A 20,545-nucleotide genomic window follows, 5' to 3' on the forward strand; every position below is an offset into this window, starting at 1 on the left:
TATATATATGTATGTGTATATATATATGTATGTGTATATATATGTGTGTATATATATATATGTGTGTATATATATATATATGTGTATATGTGTGTATATATGTGTATATATATATGTGTATATATGTATGTATGTATATATATATGTATATGCATATGTGTGTATATGTATGTATGTATGTATGTGTATATATATGTGTATATATATATATATATATATATATACATATGCATATATATATATATATATATATGTATGTGTATATATATATATATATATATATATATATATATATATATATAGTGCAATATTCAACAAACTGAGGCTCATAATAGTTACTTAAAGACCAAAATGTAAAGTACTTAAAATAGTTATTAAGGACTACTTTGAAAACATAAAAGGGATTATCTGCGTTTTTAATAGTAAAGGTTAATAACTAGGAGTGTCACTATGACAATGTTAAATCAATCCCAAAAAGCTGATTATAAGTGCTATAATAGAAAATTGTTACATACAAATTTTTATAGGAAGATTCTTTTTTACTTTATAAGGTTGATAGGACTATAGCCCACCAAGGAAAAGTAGGAGGAACGGAAGCAACACCATTATGATATATGTTATACAAGATGAGGATCATATTGGCATCTTTGGGTGATGACCGTCTCTGTCACACATTTTGAGCCCAGCTGGTGGCGCTGACACTTAGTTCCCCGGCTGTCAATGCGGATAAGAAGAGTACTGACGTCACTTCCGTAAACACAAGGCACCTTGCTATGTGGAAATTGTGTGCTGGCTGTTTTTTGTAAATGTCGTTTTTTTCTATCATTTATGCATCCTGAATGTATACGGTGAGTACTGATGATAGTGACAGTGACTCTATAATAAATGAGATTAGAAGGGGGTAAATAATTTAACGGAACAGAGCTGCGTTTGTCACCGTCTTCTGTGTAACGTTAACTCGTGAGGTGATGTTAGCTAACCGATTAGCTTAGATTCGGTTTTAGCTAAAGTGCGCTAACGTAACGTTTATCTACTCAACGTTACTTACCTGTTCATTTAAACGGTAACGATATATTCACGGCACTTAACACTAATAATGAAATAGCTCGCACATTAGGTATACCTGCAGTTTAGTGTCCCAAATTCCCCATACAATGTCCTTAATTAATTATGAACCTGCTAAACCACCTGTGCTACACTAACCCTAACCTGTCTCAAAGAAGACCCTCATCATTTGGGACACTCAGATTTTGGAAAATAACTTGGGACACTAAACTGCACGTAAACCCGCACGGCAGCTATAGCTAGTATTTTTGTAGTTGTCCAAAAAATAAGTGTGTTTAATCTGTTTTGCAGATGTCTCATGCTGGATCTTTCTGTACGACCTCTCATGCCATAGTAAAGCCTTGTGTGGGTGGAAGAACCGAAGATTGTCGAGATGCTAAATTAGTGATCAAAGACTCCAGCAGCGCAGACAGAAGTGTGAGGGAGCGTGTGTTAAAGCAGGTAGGACTCACCAGCACCACCTTCATTGGTCCAGCATTTCCTCCTTCAAAAGCAGCCACTGTTAAGTCTGACATCGAAGACACACTGAGTGAGTTTTATAAAGAGCTTGAGAAGATCGATACGCCTGATGGTGCTAACGGTAACCCAGGGAAACAAAATGCAGGTTTTGTTCAACCGCACATACCACCCAAAACATCTGCCAGCAAACAGACTCAGGATGGACGCGAGGAGAACGTTGTTTACAGGAGCAAATCTGTAGGAACAGATGACTACCAGAGAAGCAGTGGGCAGAAACAGCCATCCTGGTCACACTGGTATCAAAATGAGCCATACTACCCCAGAAGACCGAGGCCAGCTGCTCCTGCTCCAAACCAATGGCGTTTTCCTCAAACTCTGAATAGACCACCAAACCCAAGGTTTCACGGACCCGCATTCCATCGTCCGCCACCCCCATCTGTATTCCCAAATCCACAAAACCTGCCATCACGCGTGAATCCTAACTGGAGCAGTTTGGGCACAACAAACCAGTATCAAGAGGACTCCCCCCCATTTCCAACATTTTCCAGCTACCCACCTCCGAATGTATGTAGTAACCCGTCTCAGGGCTTTTATAGAGACTCTCCACACCACTTTGACAGGGACGAACGGAGCTATAATGCACTCTCAGATGATGTAAATGTTGGATGGTCCAGAGATAGAAAAGAAGAATCGTGTCAGGTTGGTGAAGATTATGACAGGTGCCAGAGATATGATTCAGAAAATGAGCCGTGGGAGCATCGCTGTCGACCCCCTGAAACCACGAATGCGTACCGTTCTTCCCTGGTGTTGATCTTGATGAGGGGATTACCAGGATCTGGGAAATCAACACTGGCCAGGTACGTCTCTAATCTCGAGTCTCATAAATGAGTGCATTGTCAGTTTAAATGAGTCCAAAACTCAGTTTCCAAGCCTGGATATTATTTTCATAAGGGCTAGATGATATGATGTATGATATTTTTCTATATTGTTTGTGTTGCAGTGTCCAAAAACCAGCACCCGAACTGAGTTTACAGCAATATTTACGTGATTTGGACGACACTTTACGTTCTGATCCTTGCACATAATGTTCATGTTGCACTAAAGTTCTTAGTAAAATCAGAAAAGACTCAGTCCTTTTGTGAAGTATTTAATTCAAACATGAGCTTATCAAGATGGTAATTTCATATAGACTATTTATTAAATATCCAGAAAACATGCTTTATCATGATATATATCATTATCGAGATATGAAATTACCTATATACAAGGTTTGGGTCACATCGGCCAGCATTCATTTTCATTGTACGTTTGTGTGCTATCTTTCTCACAGGGAGCGGCTCTCCACTGGTCCCTGTGGGGTAATACTGAGCACAGATGACTACTTTGCTCACAGAGATGGGTACTGCTATGATCCAGGCCTTCTTGGAACAGCACACGAATGGAACCAGAACAGAGGTATCGTCTCCTTAAATGCTCACATGGCTTACAGTGGGGAGAACAAGTATTTGATACACTGCTGATTTTGCAGGTTTTCCTACTTACAAAGCATGTAGAGGTCTGTAATTTTTATCATAGGTACTCTTCAACTGTGAGAGACGGAATATAAAACAAAAATTCAGAAAATCACATTGTATGATTTTTAAATAATTAATTAGCATTTTATTGCATGAATTGCAAGTATTTGATCACCTACCAACTAGTAAGAATTCCGGCTCTCACAGACCTGTTAGTTTTTCTTTAAGAAGCTCTCCTGTTCTCCACTCATTACCTGTGTTAACTGCACCTGTTTGAACATGTTACCTGTATAAAAGACACCTGTCCACACACTCAATTAAACAGACTTCAACCTCTCCACAATGGCCAAGACCAGAGAGCTGTGTAAGGACATTAGGGATACAATTGTAGACCTGCACAAGGCTGGGATGGGCTACAGGACAATAGGCAAGCAGCCTGGTGAGAAGGCAACAACTGTTGGCGCAATTATTAGAAAATGGAAGAAGTTCAAGATGACGGTCAATCTCCCTCGGTCTGGGGCTCCATGCAAGATCTCACCTCGTGGGGCATCAATGATCATGAGGAAGGTGAGGGATCAGCCCAGAACTACACGGCAGGACCTGGTCAATGACCTGAAGAGAGCTGGGACCACAGTCTCAAAGAAAACCATTAGTAACACATTATACGGTCATGGATTAAAATCCTGCAGTGCACGCAAGGTCCCCCTGCTCAAGCCAGCGCATGTCCAGGCCCGTCTGAAGTTTGCCAATGACCATCTGGATGATCCAGAGGAAGAATGGGAGAAGGTCATGTGGTCTGATGAGACAAAAATAGAGCTTTTTGGTCTAAACTCCACTCGCCGTGTTTGGAGGAAGAAGAAGGATGAGTACAACCCCAAGAACACCATCCCAACCGTGAAACATGGAGGTGGAAACATCATTCTTTGGGGATGCTTTTCTGCAAAGAGGACAGGACGACTGCACCGTATTGAGGGGAGGATGGATGGGGCCATGTATTGCGAGATCTTGGCCAACAACCTCCTTCCCTCAGTAAGAGCACTGAAGATGGGTCGTGGCTGGGTCTTCCAGCATGACAACGACCCGAAACACACAGCCAGGGCAACTAAGGAGTGGCTCTGTGAGCATCTCAAGGTCCTGGAGTGGCCTAGCCAGTCTCCAGACCTGAACCCAATAGAAAATCTTTGGAGGGAGCTGAAAGTCCATATTGCCCAGCGACAGCCCCGAAACCTGAAGGATCTGGAGAAGGTCTGTATGGAGGAGTGGGCCAAAATCCCTGCTGCAGTGTGTGCAAACCTGGTCAAGAACTACAGGAAACGTATGATCTCTGTAATTGCAAACAAAGGTTTCTGTACCAAATATTAAGTTCTGCTTTTCTGATGTATCAAATACTTATGTCATGCAATAAAATGCAAATTAATTACTTAAAAATCATACAATGTGATTTTCTGGATTTTTGTTTTAGATTCCGTCTCTCACAGTTGAAGTGTACCTATGATAAAAATTACAGACTTCTACATGCTTTGTAAGTGGGAAAACCTGCAAAATCGGCAGTGTGTCAAATAATTGTTCTCCCCACTGTAGATCACGTGTCAAACTCAAGGCCCGCGGGCCAAATTCGGCCCCTTGCAGATTTAGATCCGGCCCGTATATCAATTTGGGTTCACAATAAATTTTGGCCCGCCTTGTTGTGCGCCAAACCAAAAACACAGGAAAGTGTTTTTTAAAATGCAATTACCTGTCATTCAAAGCAGAATATGGCAGATTTGCCGACTCTGAGACTCAGAAATTCCCCCAGAAGCAGAGAGTTTTCATACTCATATGTTGTTAAAAAAATTATCATTGTTTTTCTTGATTTGCTAAATTCTATGATGGCTAAGGAACTCTTTTGATGACTTTCGTATAAATTTTCAAAAAGGTGACAAATGTCTGAGAAAGCCACAAAAATGAGGGAAAAAAAGCTACCAAAATGTTTTAAAAAAAAGTGACATGCAGTAACAAAAGCACGTCAATAAACTCAACATGTCTGGCCCTTGGTGTGATTCTCTTTTTCCAGTGTGGCCCTCTGGGAAAATGAGTTTGACATCCCTGGCTTAGATGGTCAACGCTAAGTTTTCATCACATCATCACGAAGGCATTTCTGTCAAGCTATAATCAGGACCGTCTTTGCTGTGTTCTCTTCACAGTCAGAGTATTATTTTTTTTAGACATGAAGTTTATATAGTACTAGTGTCTCTGTGTGTGCTTATGTGTTGTTGCGTCCTAATGTGTGTCTGTACACTTTCACCTGTGTCTGCTGAGTATGATACTTGTGTTGTGTTTTTCTCATGCCATCAACCTGCCAGTTGTCATGATCTGGAATAGTGGTTGTCATTTGACTTGTCTATGCCTTTTATGTCTTTCTTGTTTTATGTTTTATGTGTTGTATTGTTGTAGCGTATCTATTGTTTTAAGCCATTAACCTGCTAGGGACTGCAGATGAAAATTAGCCTGTATGGCTAAATCTGGCACAATTACATGTTGGACTCTGTACTCATGTTGATTAATGTGCATTGTCCCTTTTAAATAAATAAAAACAAAATAAATAAAAAAAGAGTAGTTATACTGGTCTTTGGTTTAAGCCAGAAAAAAAGTCTAGTTTAGTGTCTGTGCCTGCTGGGAAAATGTCATCCCCACCCACACAAACTAGCATTAGGCGCCCTATGAGCTAATAAAATGGATGCATTATCAACAAGTTCTCTTAGATGGAGAACAGTCTAGAAAATGTGGTTTGGTGAGACTTTTATTTTCTCGCCAGAAATGATTTCAATCGTTTTTTTGTTTTGTTGGTTGAATTCTCTTTCAGCTGAAGGAGCTATGCATGATGGCCGATCTCCCATTATTATTGATAATACAAACACCCAAGCGTGGGAAATGAAGCCATATGTCAAAATGGTGGGTATAGGATTTTGAATACAATTTGAGTGTTTGGTTACAGTGTACCACATCACCTCCACTAACCCAACATGTTTTCAACAGGCCTTGGAGAGAGGATACAAAGTGGACTTTTGTGAACCTGACACCAGCTGGAAGTTTGATCCTTATGAGCTGGAGAAGTATGACTTTTTTAAATTATCATATTAAATATATATGCCAGTGCTGAGCATACCAATTTACTGTATTTAAAAGTACACACCTTAAAGTTTAAAGATCTGGTAGATTACTGATTACTTACAGATTACTGACTATTAAGCAAAAAATAAAAAGCTGCCTGGAAACTTCCAACAGCTATTCGCAGATAGCGGAGGGGGGGTTATAACTTGAGAGGGGTTTTAAATTTGAAACAACAGTATGCTGACAAACTGGTAAAGCCTGATTGTCCTAAACGGCAACAATGGTTTAAGGTCATACAAGAAATAAGGGCAATAGAAAGGTTGACTTTTGTGCTAGGTTTGAGAGAAGATTTATATGCCAAAAGATGGCAGAAGGGGACATTTTACTAAAATAAAACATAAGGACATCGGTTCACAGCTGGGACTCATTAGTGGATGAAGCAGCGACTTGAAATGTATACATTTTATTTCTATTTTTGTGGCTATCATCACCTTTGCTCACAGGACCGGTTTCCTTTTTTTGGGGGCGGGGGTTCTAGCCTGACAAGCCAGACCCACATCCAGATGTTGGGTCTGGGAACTCACCATTGGCAGGGCTCAATCCGAGGGGCGGGATAAATGGTTGTCTTTCAAATAGGATAGCGCTACAACCAGGCAGAGCAACGAAGAAGGTAGCGAAGCTAGTTGATAGATTCAACTTTTGCCGTATCCGGTCGGCAAAACTCCGAACACATCGTCCTTTTTTAAGAATGACTTCAGAGCCGTTCTTTGTTCTTTTCTCAAAGAAAAGCTGAACTCCAAGTCTTCCAGAAGACCGCTGTTCCCAGCAGCAGCAGCCATAAGCCCGCCTACCAACTCTATACACGATGTGATTGGCCTGACTAGAGTTTGGTTTTTCTAGCTCGCAAGCCAACGGAGAGTGCCTTTTTGATTTCTCTAGTTTGACTGTGATTTAGATGTGGTGAAGACTGGGGGTAACACATTACCCCCAGTCTGATGTTAAATGTTATACTTCTATATACTTTCTAATTTGTTTATACATTTTATATATAGTTTCTTTGTTGTATTTTGTTTGAAATAGAGATTTCTTTCATTCATTCATCCAAAAACATCTAGAAGCTTACGTTCCCCCACTGCCCTGTTTTCCCTCCAGGAGGAACAGGCACGGTGTTCCCCAGGAGAAGATCGCCCAGATGATGGATCGATTTTCATTTCCCATATCTGTAGACATCGTCATGAGTTCACAAGAGCCGCCTCACGTGAGCCACAGACATGGACCAGAGCAGCAGCAGACGATGATGATGAGGAGGAGGAGGAGGATAACCCCGCCTTTCTGTTAGTTTTTCACAGGAACTTAACCAGCCAAATAATTTGCCCTGAAGAACAACTTTTTTTAAAATATTGTTAACTACTGTTTCTGTCATTTTTAATCAATTATTTTTGTATACTGTAAATGTATGTAAAGAAAGAAGAAATATATTTTTTCTGAAGATTTCATAATTAAATTTTCACCTAAAACATCTTTGCTAGGAAAGGAAATTTGCATTATTTTTGGCATTTTTTTATTCAAGACCGGTATTTCAGACATCCAGTTTGTGTTATCTACAATATGCAACAACATGAGAAACCAAAAGGTTGTCCTCATCTGCCTCATGTTGGTTGGTTGGTTGTTAGAATAGTTTTTGATGTATTTTGATTCCCTGAAATCAGCAGAGCAGCTGCTACAATATTCTACTCCGGTAAACCAAAGTTTCATAGTTGATCAACCTCTTGGTTATGCCAACATGTTTCTTTTTTAAGGCAAGGAGTTTTTTGCCAATGACTGCAGGACGTTCGTCATCTAGTGCCACATTTAAATTTAGTGAACATTAAAAAACACTCAGGAGTGTGTTGTGATATACAGTATATGTATACTCCTGTCACTTTGAACTGCTTTTATATTTTAAGCAAACTTAACATATGCCAATATTTGCAGTCAAAATCAAAAGTAGCCCTCAGTATCTGGTGTGGCCACCAGCTGCATTAAGTACTGCAGTACATCTCCTCCTCATGTACTGCACCAGACTGGCCAGTTCATTAAGTACTGCAGTACATCTCCTCCTCATGTACTGCACCAGACTGGCCAGTTCATTAAGTACTGCAGTACATCTCCTCCTCATGTACTGCACCAGACTGGCCAGTTCATTAAGTACTGCAGTACATCTCCTCCTCATGTACTGCACCAGACTGGCCAGTTCATTAAGTACTGCAGTACATCTCATGTACTGCACCAGACTGGCCAGTTCTTGCGGTTGTTGTTGCCAGCCTGTACCTGTCCCACAGGTGTGATATTGGGATGTACCGATCCTATGCAGGTGTTGTTACACGTGGTCTGCCACTGCGAGGACAATCAGCTGTGCTTCCTGTCTCCCTGTAGCGCTGTCTTAGGCGTCTCACAGTAGGGACATTGCGATGCATTGCCCTGGCCACATCTGCTGTCCTCATGCCTCCTTGCACCGTGCCTAAGGCACGTTGACGCAGATTATCAGAGACCCTGGGCGTCTTTCTTTTGGTGTTTTTCAGAGTCAGTAGAAAGGTCTCTTTACTTTCCTAATTTTCTTAATTGCCTACCGCCCTTAAGCTGTTGTCTTTTCGACCGTTCAACAGGTGCATGTTCATTAATTGTTTATGGTTCATTGAAGAAGCACGGAAAACATTGTTTAAACCCTTTACAATGACGATCTCTAAAGTTATTTTGATTTTATAAAAGTATCTTTAAAATACAGTGTCCTGTTTCTTTTTTTGCTGAGTTTATGTATGTATACAGCTATATTAATATTCTCATGAGTTCTTCCATGTGAGTGATGCATGAATAGGCTGCCTATACAGTTAAATGTTTGTGTTTTTACTATTTTATGTCTTTATGGGGTCAAATTATTTTCATTCACAGATTAGTTGTCAGGGGAAATCTTTTAGGTCAGATGTTAGAAAATCATTATTTGTCCAGACTTTACCAATGGGACATTTCTGATGTCCATAAAGGATGAACTCACAAATTAAATCCATTTCAAATCAATAGTTAGGTGCTCCTATGTACACTGTAGAGGGTTTGCATGCTGTGATTATTCACCCTGGACATTCCTAATGTGTTTTTAATGTAAGCGATGGGGGGGAAAAAATCCTCAGTTGTCATGTTGTGCATTATTTTAGAGTACATGAAGCTTTAGCAGTCTTGAGTTAGAAAAATCAAGTGGATATCTTCTAAATTTGCTGTATTTTTAGTGTAAAATTTTGTTCTGAAAATCGAAGTGAAGCAATGAACAAAATATGCAATAATTATTGAGTCTTGGTAAACACACTGAACCTGTTAGCCAAACAGAAAAACCCAAGTACACCTGCATTAAATAACGGTGTGAAAATAGAGAGCCCATCACAGTGGAAGCCCTGATATCTAGCAGAGTAACCGTAAACCTGAGTAAACCTCATACTGCAGCACTGATTATTGGGTCATGCTGGATTTCCCATTTTGCCTTTGTATTCCCTCTGGTGCTCATTTAAGCAGCACACAGAGATGCTGTTTTGTTGACTTGATGTTTTTCCAATCAGTGGAGTCCTGTGGAGAGCCAGGCATTATTGTTCTGTTTTTACGTATGATGTCTCCATTTGAGCATGGAAATATGATCCAGTATATCCTGGTATTCTAGAAATCTAAAATCTTTACGCTAATATGTTTTTTTTTTTTGTTTTTTTAAATCACATTATGTTGGACCTCAGTGTTTTATTGCTCCCTGTGGATTTTGGGTCATGTTGATATTTTTCTGTGGAGCTTGATGTGATAGATCTGGGTTACCTTCCCTTTTCTCTGCTTGGCTTCATGTACACTCCACTATTTCATGTTTTAAAACAGCAAAGGAAAGGAACACTGGGTGCACATAAACTAAGAATATTTTACCAACTATGTGTTTGAATGAATGATCAGTTGAGACTTAAAGGTCCCATGGCATGACAATTTCACCTTATGAGGTTTTTTTTAACATTAACATTAGTTCCCCCAGCCTGCCTATGGTCCCCCAGTGGCTAGAAATGGTGATAGGTGTAAACCGAGCCCTGGGTATCCTGCTCTGCCTTTGAGAAAATGAAAGCTCAGATGGGCCGATCTGGAATCTTCCCTTTATGACGTCATAAGGAGAAAGGTTACCTCCTCTTTCTCTGCTTTGCCCGCCCAGAGAATTTGGCCCACCCATGAGAGAGAGAGACATCATGGCTTGCAAACGAGTGAAGCATGGCAGTTGGTCAAGGCCACACCCCCACTGTCCACCTTGCTCATTGTCAGACTGGCTCTAGTGGCTGTAATTCTGCACCAAGACTGAATTTCTGGAAAGAGACTTCAGATACAGTATTAGGGGACCACTAAGGTCTATATAAAAGAGACTTCAGATACAGTATTAGGGGACAACTAAGGCCTATATAAAAGAGACTTCAGATACAGTATTAGGGGACAACTAAGGCCTATATAAAAGAGACTTCAGATACAGTATTAGGGGACAACTAAGGTCTATATAAAAGAGACTTCAGATACAGTATTAGGGGACCACTAAGGTCTATATAAAAGAGACTTCAGATACAGTATTAGGGGACCACTAAGGCCTATATAAAACAGACTTCAGATACAGTATTAGGGGACCACTAAGGCCTATATAAAACAGACTTCAGATACAGTATTAGGGGACCACTAAGGTCTATATAAAAGAGACTTCAGATACAGTATTAGGGGACAACTAAAGGCCTATATAAAAGCATCCAAAAAGCAGCATGTCATAGGTCCTTTAAAACTCTAACAGTGGGTATGGACAAAATAACAGAAACATCTTACAATAGTAGCCCTGCTGTAAAAAGTCAACTGCAGTCAATTTGGTCAGTTTTTGTTCTTTGTTGTTGAGTCTGTTGATTGTATTGTTGTTAAGCAAATATGCTTATTCAGTCTAATTTAGTCTGTGATGGCGAGGATCTACTTGTGATCACATTTCCTTCTCTTTCTCTTTCTTTTTGTGTGTTATCTTATGGTTTCTGAGATGAAAGTAAAGTTCCTGTTTGGTTACCTTCAGTAAATGTTAACAGGGCTCTTCGAGGTTTCAGGATTAAGAGACATATCGATGACTGATCGAGACTGCAGTATGCATTGGACTGCAACTGTTCTCCAGAGGTTTATTAACACAGCACTGGTCTAGATCTATAGAGTCCACCAGTGCCAATGTGTAAGCGGTTACACTTTACTTGAAGGTATCTACACAAGAGTGACATGACACTGTCATGAACGTGTCATAAACATTATAAACAAGTCATAAATGTTGATGACATAACGCTTCTGTCAGTTAAGTGTCATTTGGTTTTTGTCATGACAAGTTAGGGTTCATGTGTCATTAAATGATGTGTAATTTATAACTCAATTACCAGTTTTAATGTCCTGACGGGGTAACAGGTCATGAAGGCATTTTGTGTAACTGATTACAATCATTTTGTGTAATGGATTACAATCTTCTCAATTATTCTCTGTAACTCTGGCAAAGTGCAATGCATCTTTTGAACATATTTATAATGACCTCCCTTTTGCACATCCAATATGCACACCGTATGCATGCACATGTAAAGGGAATAGTTTTTTAATTTAACTTTTATGTTATTACTTGTGTTTTGATATTTGATTGTTTTTGATTTTAATATTTGATTAATTCCACCCACTACTCTTCGTTCAGTGGGGTTTCTTTGCTGCTGTGACGTGAATTTCCCTCCGGGGGGGGAGGGAGGGGTATAAATAAAGTCCATCCAGCCATCCATCTAGAAAGGAAAATGACATGTTTGTGTAAAGGGTTTAAATGTAAACGAGTGGAATGGTAATTTAAAGTGAGAGGTTCAAGAAAATGAAAGAAAACTGGAAGAGGTCCCAGATACCGGACTTTGGCTACGTTCACACTGCAAGTCTTAATGCTTAATTCTGAGTTTTTGCTCATATCCAATTTTGTTTTTGGCTATTCACATTACCTTTTAAAATGTGGCCTATACCAGATTCCAGTGTGAACTGTTTGCGGTTTCGAACTGACCCGCATGATCAACAGACCAATAACAACGACATCAGGCGCAGCACGCTGTTGCACTGAAGTTAGGGAGGTTATGGAGGAAGTCAGCATTTTCGCTTTTATTTCAAAAATCTTGTGTAATGGCAGCCGTAACATTAATGAGCATTCACTAATTAGGTCTAACAGCTCCCTCTCCCTCCATTGACTCGCTCCATCACTTCTCCATGTTGTAGGCCTAGTCAAGTTTTTAATATGTACTGTCTGTGTCTCGGGCTAACTCCCACCAGAGCATTATTGTGACAAATGTCGATAGATTGACATAAAAGTCGCATCAAATCCGCCTTGGTTGTTCACACTGCGGTCGCATTGAAAAAAATCAGACCTGGGTCTGATTCAGGACCACATATGGAAGTGGTCTAAATGTGATTTGAAAAAAATCAGATCTGGGCAAGATTTGAGTATTCACACTACTTCTGAAGAAGTCTGACCTGGTCACTTGAACCCAAACTAATTTAAGGCCACTTTTGCCTGCAGTCTGAACGTAGCCTTTGAGTAGATATAAAGGCTAAGCTGTTTAGTCGGTTCTCCCTGAGATAACAATGACCCTGTGTAAGAAAAATCAATGTGGAGGCCGTTTTAAAGGAGCTTTTAAATGGGGTTACCTTCCATCTTAGCAGTTTGAGTCATTGTGAATCTTATTTTATTGGAATCTAAACCACTGATGCTTAAAGTTGTGGCAATATCTTTGAGCAGAGATCAATCAGTAAATCAGTAACAAAAATGAATCAAAAAAATCAAAACCGCATGAGAAAGACTGTTGGATGTTGGACAACAATTATAAAGCAAAACTCACCGTCAATTCATGTAAGATATTCCTGTAATTAATTCTAAACTAGTTAGGCCCAATTATTTTACAGACATTTTTGTAGAAGATGTGGTTTTTATTTGCTTGTGTATAAAATGTTGCCACTCATAGACATTTCAGAGGCTTCGATGGTTCCATCCTTCTTGTTAGAATATTGAATGTAGAATGAAATAACCTCTTTGCAAATCAAATCAAGAACATCATCATAGGGGCGGCCTCTGGCTCGCCCAGTGGGAGCATTCGCCCCATGTTGGCTGAGTCCTGCAGCCGTGAGGGTTCGAGTCTGACCTGCTGCTCTTTGCTGCGTGTCATCCCCCATCTCTCCCCCTTGATATCTAACTTTTCTATCTAATAAAGGCCTAAAAATGCCACAAAAAAAGAACACCATCATATTCTCACCAAGAAGCAGGCTGTTAGCTGCCTTCTGTATCTTTAAAGGGAAAGCGTTGACCATTGAAATCCTGAAGCTGTCAAACATCCTGGACCTTGATAAAGCCAGGCTCACATGAGCAGGAGCATTGGACACTGACAGGGGTGAGATGAACTGTTCATTTCACGAAAAAACGTGATTATTATGTTTTAAAACCTGATCCAACACTTCTCGACAGTTTGACCTAATACAGACAAAGCTTGTCGTTAAAGGTCCCATGACATGGTGCTCTTTGGATGCTTTTATATAGGCCTTAGTGGTCCCCTAATACTGTATCTGAAGTCTCTTTTATATAGACCTTAGTGGTCCCCCTAATACTGTATCTGAAGTCTCTTTTATATAGGCCTTAGTGGTCCCCTAATACTGTATCTGAAGTCTCTTTTATATAGGCCTTAGTGGTCCCCCTAATACTGTATCTGAAGTCTCTTTTATATAGGCCTTAGTGGTCCCCTAATACTGTATCTGAAGTCTCTTTTATATAGGCCTTAGTGGTCCCCCTAATACTGTATCTGAAGTCTCTTTTATATAGACCTTAGTGGTCCCCCTAATACTGTATCTGAAGTCTCTTTTTATATAGGCCTTAGTGGTCCCCTAATACTGTATCTGAAGTCTCTTTTATATAGGCCTTAGTGGTCCCCCTAATACTGTATCTGAAGTCTCTTTTTATATAGGCCTTAGTGGTCCCTAATACTGTATCTGAAGTCTCTTTTATATAGACCTTAGTGGTCCCCTAATACTGTATCTGAAGTCTCTTTTATATAGGCCTTAGTGGTCCCCTAATACTGTATCTGAAGTCTCTTTTATATAGACCTTAGTGGTCCCCTAATACTGTATCTGAAGTCTCTTTCCCCAAATTCAGCCTTGGTGCAGAATTACAGCCACTAGAGCCAGTCCCACAATGATCTTTCCTTAGGATGTGCCATTTCTGTGTCTGTAGCTTTAAATGCTATTGAGGAGGAGAGGGGGGGACAAGGTGGAGAGTGGGGGGTGTGGCCTTGACCAACTGCCACTTTACTTGTTTTCAAGCCATGATGTCTCTCTCTCTCATGGGTGGGCCAAATTCTCTGGGTGGGCAAAGCAGAGAAAGAGGAGGTAACCTTTCTCCCTTATGACATCATAAAGGGAAGATTCCAGATCGGCCCATCTGAGCTTTCATTTTCTCAAAGGCAGAGCAGGATACCCAGGGCTCGGTTTACACCTATCACCATTTCTAGCCACTGGGGGACCATAGGCAGGCTGGGGGAACTCATAAAAGATCCTAAAACAGCTGGTCAGGCTTGACACGCAGATGATCTGAGATGTGCTCTCGTCTAGGAAACCACAGGGCGTTGCTTGTAATTATAATGAAAAAAGAGAATCTGCACATCCATTCTGTGAAGCTTTCATTCACTGACCTTCTTCAGGCTGCTCGGAAATGATCTTATTATTAATAGAAAGGATAACATGTTCTTCCAATCATTGTACTGTACACTGAATCTTAGCTCCAGCTCCTCAACAACAACCTTTATCTGATGAGGATTAAAATGGTTAAATTTTTTTTACTTTAAGTAATATTTTTGCACACTACATACACAATAAACCGTTGGCAGCCTTTTGTGGGTGTCACATTCTCATTAGGGGCTGAGCCACCCTAAAGGTCTGATCCTAGAATCGCCCCTGGTCATGCCTCAGCGAATCTTTTGTACACGCTCTATATATATATATATATATATATATATATATATATATATATATACTGTGTATCAGCACTCTTCACAGGGATCACCCAGGAAACTAGTAATCCTTTCTTCAGTAATAGAGCGAATAAGAAAGGAGGTAGAGTCGCCATTTTGTTTAATGACTCGTTCCAATGTACTCAAATATCTTATGGAAACTTTGCTTCTTTTGAAAATGTGGCTCTTCAGCTAAGGTCCCCCTCTCGACCTATATTTCTAATTATCTACAGGCCACCTAAATACTGTGCATCCTTCTTTGACGACTTTAGTGAACTGCTGTCTATAATCTGTATTAACTTTGACTGTGTAGTTATTACTGGTGATTTCAACATTCATGTTGACAACCCCCAGGATAGAGGGACCAAATAACTGTGTTGTATTTTTGAGAACTATGGACTGACTCAGCATGTGACGGAGCCCACACACAACAACGGACCACACTCTGGACTTGATTATCTCGAAGGGTTTGAACATTTCCAAGGTTTTGGTGACTGATGCTGCTCTCTCTGATCATTCCTGTGTTTTCTTTAATGGCACTATCTCTGTGCACAAAAGTGTCCAAACAATGTTAATAAGAAAACAGTATATCACTGACAACACCAGTGAAACATTCATTCAGCTTTTCTCGTCCACACCCACCCTCTCAGGGGTCTCAGTCACTGAGCTTGTAGACAATTTCAATTGTAAAATTACAAATGTTATTGATTGCATTTCTCCCATTAAGGTAAAAGCTGTCTCTGATAAGAAAAGAGCTTCATGGAGAAACGCCATACTGGTAAGAACAGAAAAAAAAGAGTGTCGAAAAGCAGAACGCAGGTGGTGAAAAACTAATCTCCAGGTCCACTACAACACCTATAAAGAGGGACTTCGCATTTATAATTTGGAACTGAGGAATGCAAGGCGGTCCTTCTTCTCGGACATTACTTTATTAATCAAAAATGTTTCGAATTGTTTGGCTACAGATCTTCTACAGATCTTGTAAACACGTCTCTTCTCTCAGGTATCTTCCCACAGGCCCTGAAAACTGCAGTCATTAAGCCACTCTTAAAAAAGAACAATCTAGACACGTCACTAATGAGCAACTATAGGCCGATATCAAACCTTCCATTTTTAAGTAAAATCATTGAAAAAACTGTTTCTCAACAACTCAACCTTTTCTTGTCACTAAACAACAGTTTTGATGCCTTCCAGTCAGGTTTTCGACCACACCACAGCACTGAGACAGCTCTTGTTAAAGTCTTTAATGACATCCAGTTAAACACAGATAGTGGCAAAATTTCAGTCTTGGTATTACTTCATCTCAGTGCTGCATTTGATACGGTCGACCATGACATATTACTAGACCGATTGGAAAACTGGGTTGGCATTTCTGGCTCAGTACTAAAGTGGTTTGAGTCTTATTTAAAGAATAGGGACTACTTTGTGTCTATAGCGAATTATACATCTGAGCATACAAATATGACGTGCGGAGTTCCCCAAGGCTCCGTTCTGGGGCCTCTCCTGTTTAACATCTACATGTTTCCACTATGGAAAACAATAAAATAAGTTGCAGCTGATTCAGAACCCTGCTGCTCGAGTCCTCACTAAGACCAGGAGAGTGGATCACATCACTCCAGTTCTGAAGTCTCTACACTGGCTTCCAGTGCCTCAAAGAATTGATTACAAAATACTTTTCCTGGTTTATAAATCACTAAACGGTTTAGGGCCAAAATACATTTCTGATCTGCTACTACACTATGAACCACCCAGACCTCTCAGGTTGTCTGGGACAGGTCTGCTTGTTGTCCCCAGAGTCAGAACTAAACAGGGGGAAACAGCATTTAGTTTTTATGCTCCACATATCTGGAACAAACTCCCAGAAAACTGCAGGTCTGCTGCAACTCTCAGTTCTTTTAAATCAAGGCTGAAGACCTATCTTTTTGATGTTGCCTTTCTTTAAATAACTGTTCATTTCTTATACTGAAGCTGCATTGTTGACACTGTATAACAATCTATATAAGCATATAAAGAGAAATTCCTATTTTATCTGCTTTTATATATTTAACTGTTTAACTGCTCTTCAATGTTTAATTTCTTATACTGCACTGTAACTTTTTTTTCTCGTATTTTATTTGTTTTTAATTTTTTATCTTTTTTCATGTAAAGCACTTTGAATTGCCCTGTTGCTGAAATGTGCTATACAAATAAAGCTGCCTTGCCTTGCAAGCTGCCTTCAGTAGACAGTGAAACAACCAGCAAGGTTATGCTGACCGCCGACTGTAATTTGTGCAACAATGACACAATATCCTGCTGTTTTTTAACAACAGGATATCAGAAACAGGAAAAGTCATACATTATAATCTGCGCAGGAGCTAGCGTGCCCATGCTTCCTGCATTTCTGACATAACAAATACTGTCCCTAACTGAAAAGAAATCTGTACACAAAAATGTACATCTGTACATTAATTATGATAAACGTATGATCTTTTGTTTCTACATATTTGTCTGTTTGTGTGACTAAAATTAATAAATACATAAACATTTGAGCTATTAGCTGCTTTTGGCTATTAGTTACCTCCTTTTAATGTTTTGCACTTTTACTGAGCTTTGGTTTCTGCAGCCAGAGAGACTCTTCAGATTTTCCTCAACCTGTGAGACTATTTCTGCCTCTGAGGAACATTTGCAGCTCTTTAAAAACACAGATCTTCATGCTGGAGGGCCTGTAAGAGTCCTTGAAACACAAACATTATGAAGGATGGAGCCTGACTACTATATTAATTCACAATTGCATAAACAGAGTGATGGAACAGAAGCTTAGAGTAGTGGCAGCAATGTGGAGGTGGAGGTTTGCAAAGTCACTGTTGTTTATGAGCCTCTAGACCTCACCTGGAGGCGACGTGTGTGTTTTCAACATCCCACCCTGTTCATCGGCCAACAGTGTGTGTTTGTACAGTGTACTTTGCAGATGTCAAGGTGTGTAATTGCAATGTGAGGCAGAAAAAGAGCATATGTGCTCTGAATGATGATGATGTGAGGAAGATGTGATGAACGCTTTGTGCTTCCCTGAATGGCAGTGATGAGCCACAATTAAGTCACTGCCATTACCCATCTCGAGACAGAAAGGGCAGATGAAATCACAGCTGACACTCACGCTGGGGAGGGGGGCACAGAACTACCAAAACTGGATACGCAGGCTAATGTGTGCAAATTACCACCCCCGCCAAGAAAAGCATAATGATGTAGAAATAAGTTTATTTTATAATTCTGTTGTGTTATTATAACCTCCATTTCATTGATGTCTTTGCAAGATCAGGATGAACAGGAAACACTGATGGACACTGTGGCTCACTATATCCCTTATGCTGGGGGCTAAAGAGAGGACGTGTTTTCTGCAAGGCTTCAAATAATGCATTCTTTTTTTTCGTTTAAAAAAAACAAAAAAAACATGGTGGCTGGGTTGGATTGAGTTGGTAAAGCACACGCACTAACAGAATCAGAATCAAAAAAGCTTTATTGCCAAGTAAGTTTTTTACACATACAAGGAATTTGTTTTGGTGTTGTAGGTGCATGTCACACGTTCTCTAAAATAATAGGTTATATATATATATATATATATATATATATATATATATATATATATATATATATATATATATATATATACAGTATGTAGGCTATTAAAAATAAGAGAATAAAAATACAGTGGCATGTAGAGCCAGAGGTGGGGTGTGGAGATAGTCAGGGTGGGTTCCAGGTCTTGTTGATAAGGCTAGTGGCGGGGGGGAAACTGAGAGACTTATGCCTCGATGCATAGGTCCAGGGTTCGAGTCCGACCTGTGAGTATTTTCTGCATGTCTTCCCCCCTCTCTCTCTCCCCTTTCTCAGCTATCCTGTCGATTAAAGGCAGAAAAGCCCCAATAATCTTAAAAACATGGTCACAGCTCTCATGAATAAATGTCAACTTGTCACCATGTAGCATACTGTCAATGTCTTGTAGATTGTTGTCAACCTTGAATTAAACTGATTAGATGAATTGTTCAGTCTCCTCCTGGTGCAGCCCTCATTTCCAAACAGGGATTTAATGAAGGTTAAAATCCATTTAGCCTGAAAGGTGATAAGGCATAAAATGAACACTTTCATGAGAACAACATGCATTAGTGAATAATGATGTGGTTTGGCTTTGCAATTACAGGCATAAACATTAGTCATTTTATAAATGTTCCCTGTAAAACGGCTCTTTAATATGTTGTCTCTCTACACATTGCACGTTGTTGATTGTGGTTGTCACGTGACTCTGACAGCCAATGATAACCGTGGTCTGCAACCGCACAGCGTGTCATCTTTTTTACACACCATCGACCAATCAGCGGAGTCAAGTCAATCACAATGAAACCGGACACTAAGTTATGTATTCTTCAAAATAAAAGCGTAGAATTGTGTTATTTTGACACGTGTGAGCAGTAGTAGGCCTACGGTATAGGCTACTAATACATACATGTGGAGTAAATACTGGACAAGACTTAAGTCAATACAATTGCATATGATAAAAAAAGTGTGCCTCAGTAAAATAATCTGATTAATATGCTAATTTTCTCCCATTTCAATTTGGTTGACAAAAGCATGTCATTTTAATATATTCCTCAATGTTGGTAATAACAAAGCTATAGTCCACTACTGTCAAGAGAAGATGACCTGGAACTGTTCAACATCTGCATCCATTCAGCCAAAGAGTAGTCTCGCATCTCCAGAGTCCTGTGTAAGCCAAAAAGAGACCGAATAAAGCTTTAAACCTTTAAATCATCAATCAATAGGGCAGCACCGAACAAGAAAATAATGTATTAAAGTGGAATGCATGAGGAGTGAATTACTGTGCCCAAATAGTTATGTACGCTTGGTCATTACACTCGTTTTTATGTTTAGTTTCCTACAGCATTAAGCCAGTAGTATTTTAAGCCACCACATCTAAACCACAGGGCTTTGCTTGAGGTTTGTAATTATTGTGATCTCTATTTTAACTTTGATTATAATAATGCACACTGCTGTTTGTGAAATAGTCATTGTTGTATCATACATTCAATCACTGTCATTGAGAAGGATGAGATGTTCTTCCTATCATTATTGGGAATCATCTTCATCTAACATTTGCTTTGCTATTATCTCCTATTGTTGTATTGTAAGATGTAGACTTATCCTTTACTTTGTGTGATGAATTACTGCTGTTTGTTTCAATGCCCTATATTATATTTCAAAAGGTAGCCTAGTACAATATTCTTTTTTACTTACACACAGTAGTAGACTCTCTCTTGTGTTGTGGTAGAGGCTGAAAAACATGAATGTTGAATAAAATAAACATATATAGTTAATTCCCGTTAATTC

General features: G+C 39.6%; 1 protein-coding gene across 1 annotated transcript; it reads left to right on the top strand.

Moving 5' to 3' along the window:
* Nucleotides 1-737: 737 nt before the first annotated feature.
* On the top strand, nucleotides 738-7,649 carry n4bp2l2 (NEDD4 binding protein 2-like 2). The gene is made up of 6 exons (XM_078245659.1): nucleotides 738-848; nucleotides 1,357-2,381; nucleotides 2,855-2,979; nucleotides 5,881-5,969; nucleotides 6,054-6,130; nucleotides 7,281-7,649. Exons 1-6 carry the CDS (start codon nucleotides 840-842, stop codon nucleotides 7,465-7,467), a joined length of 1,512 nt encoding a protein of 503 aa, XP_078101785.1. The 5' UTR covers nucleotides 738-839; the 3' UTR covers nucleotides 7,468-7,649.
* The last annotated feature ends 12,896 nt before the right edge of the window (nucleotides 7,650-20,545 follow it).

Source organism: Sander vitreus, chromosome 3 (genome assembly GCF_031162955.1).
Source record: "Sander vitreus isolate 19-12246 chromosome 3, sanVit1, whole genome shotgun sequence".
Lineage (NCBI taxonomy): Eukaryota > Metazoa > Chordata > Actinopteri > Perciformes > Percidae > Sander > Sander vitreus.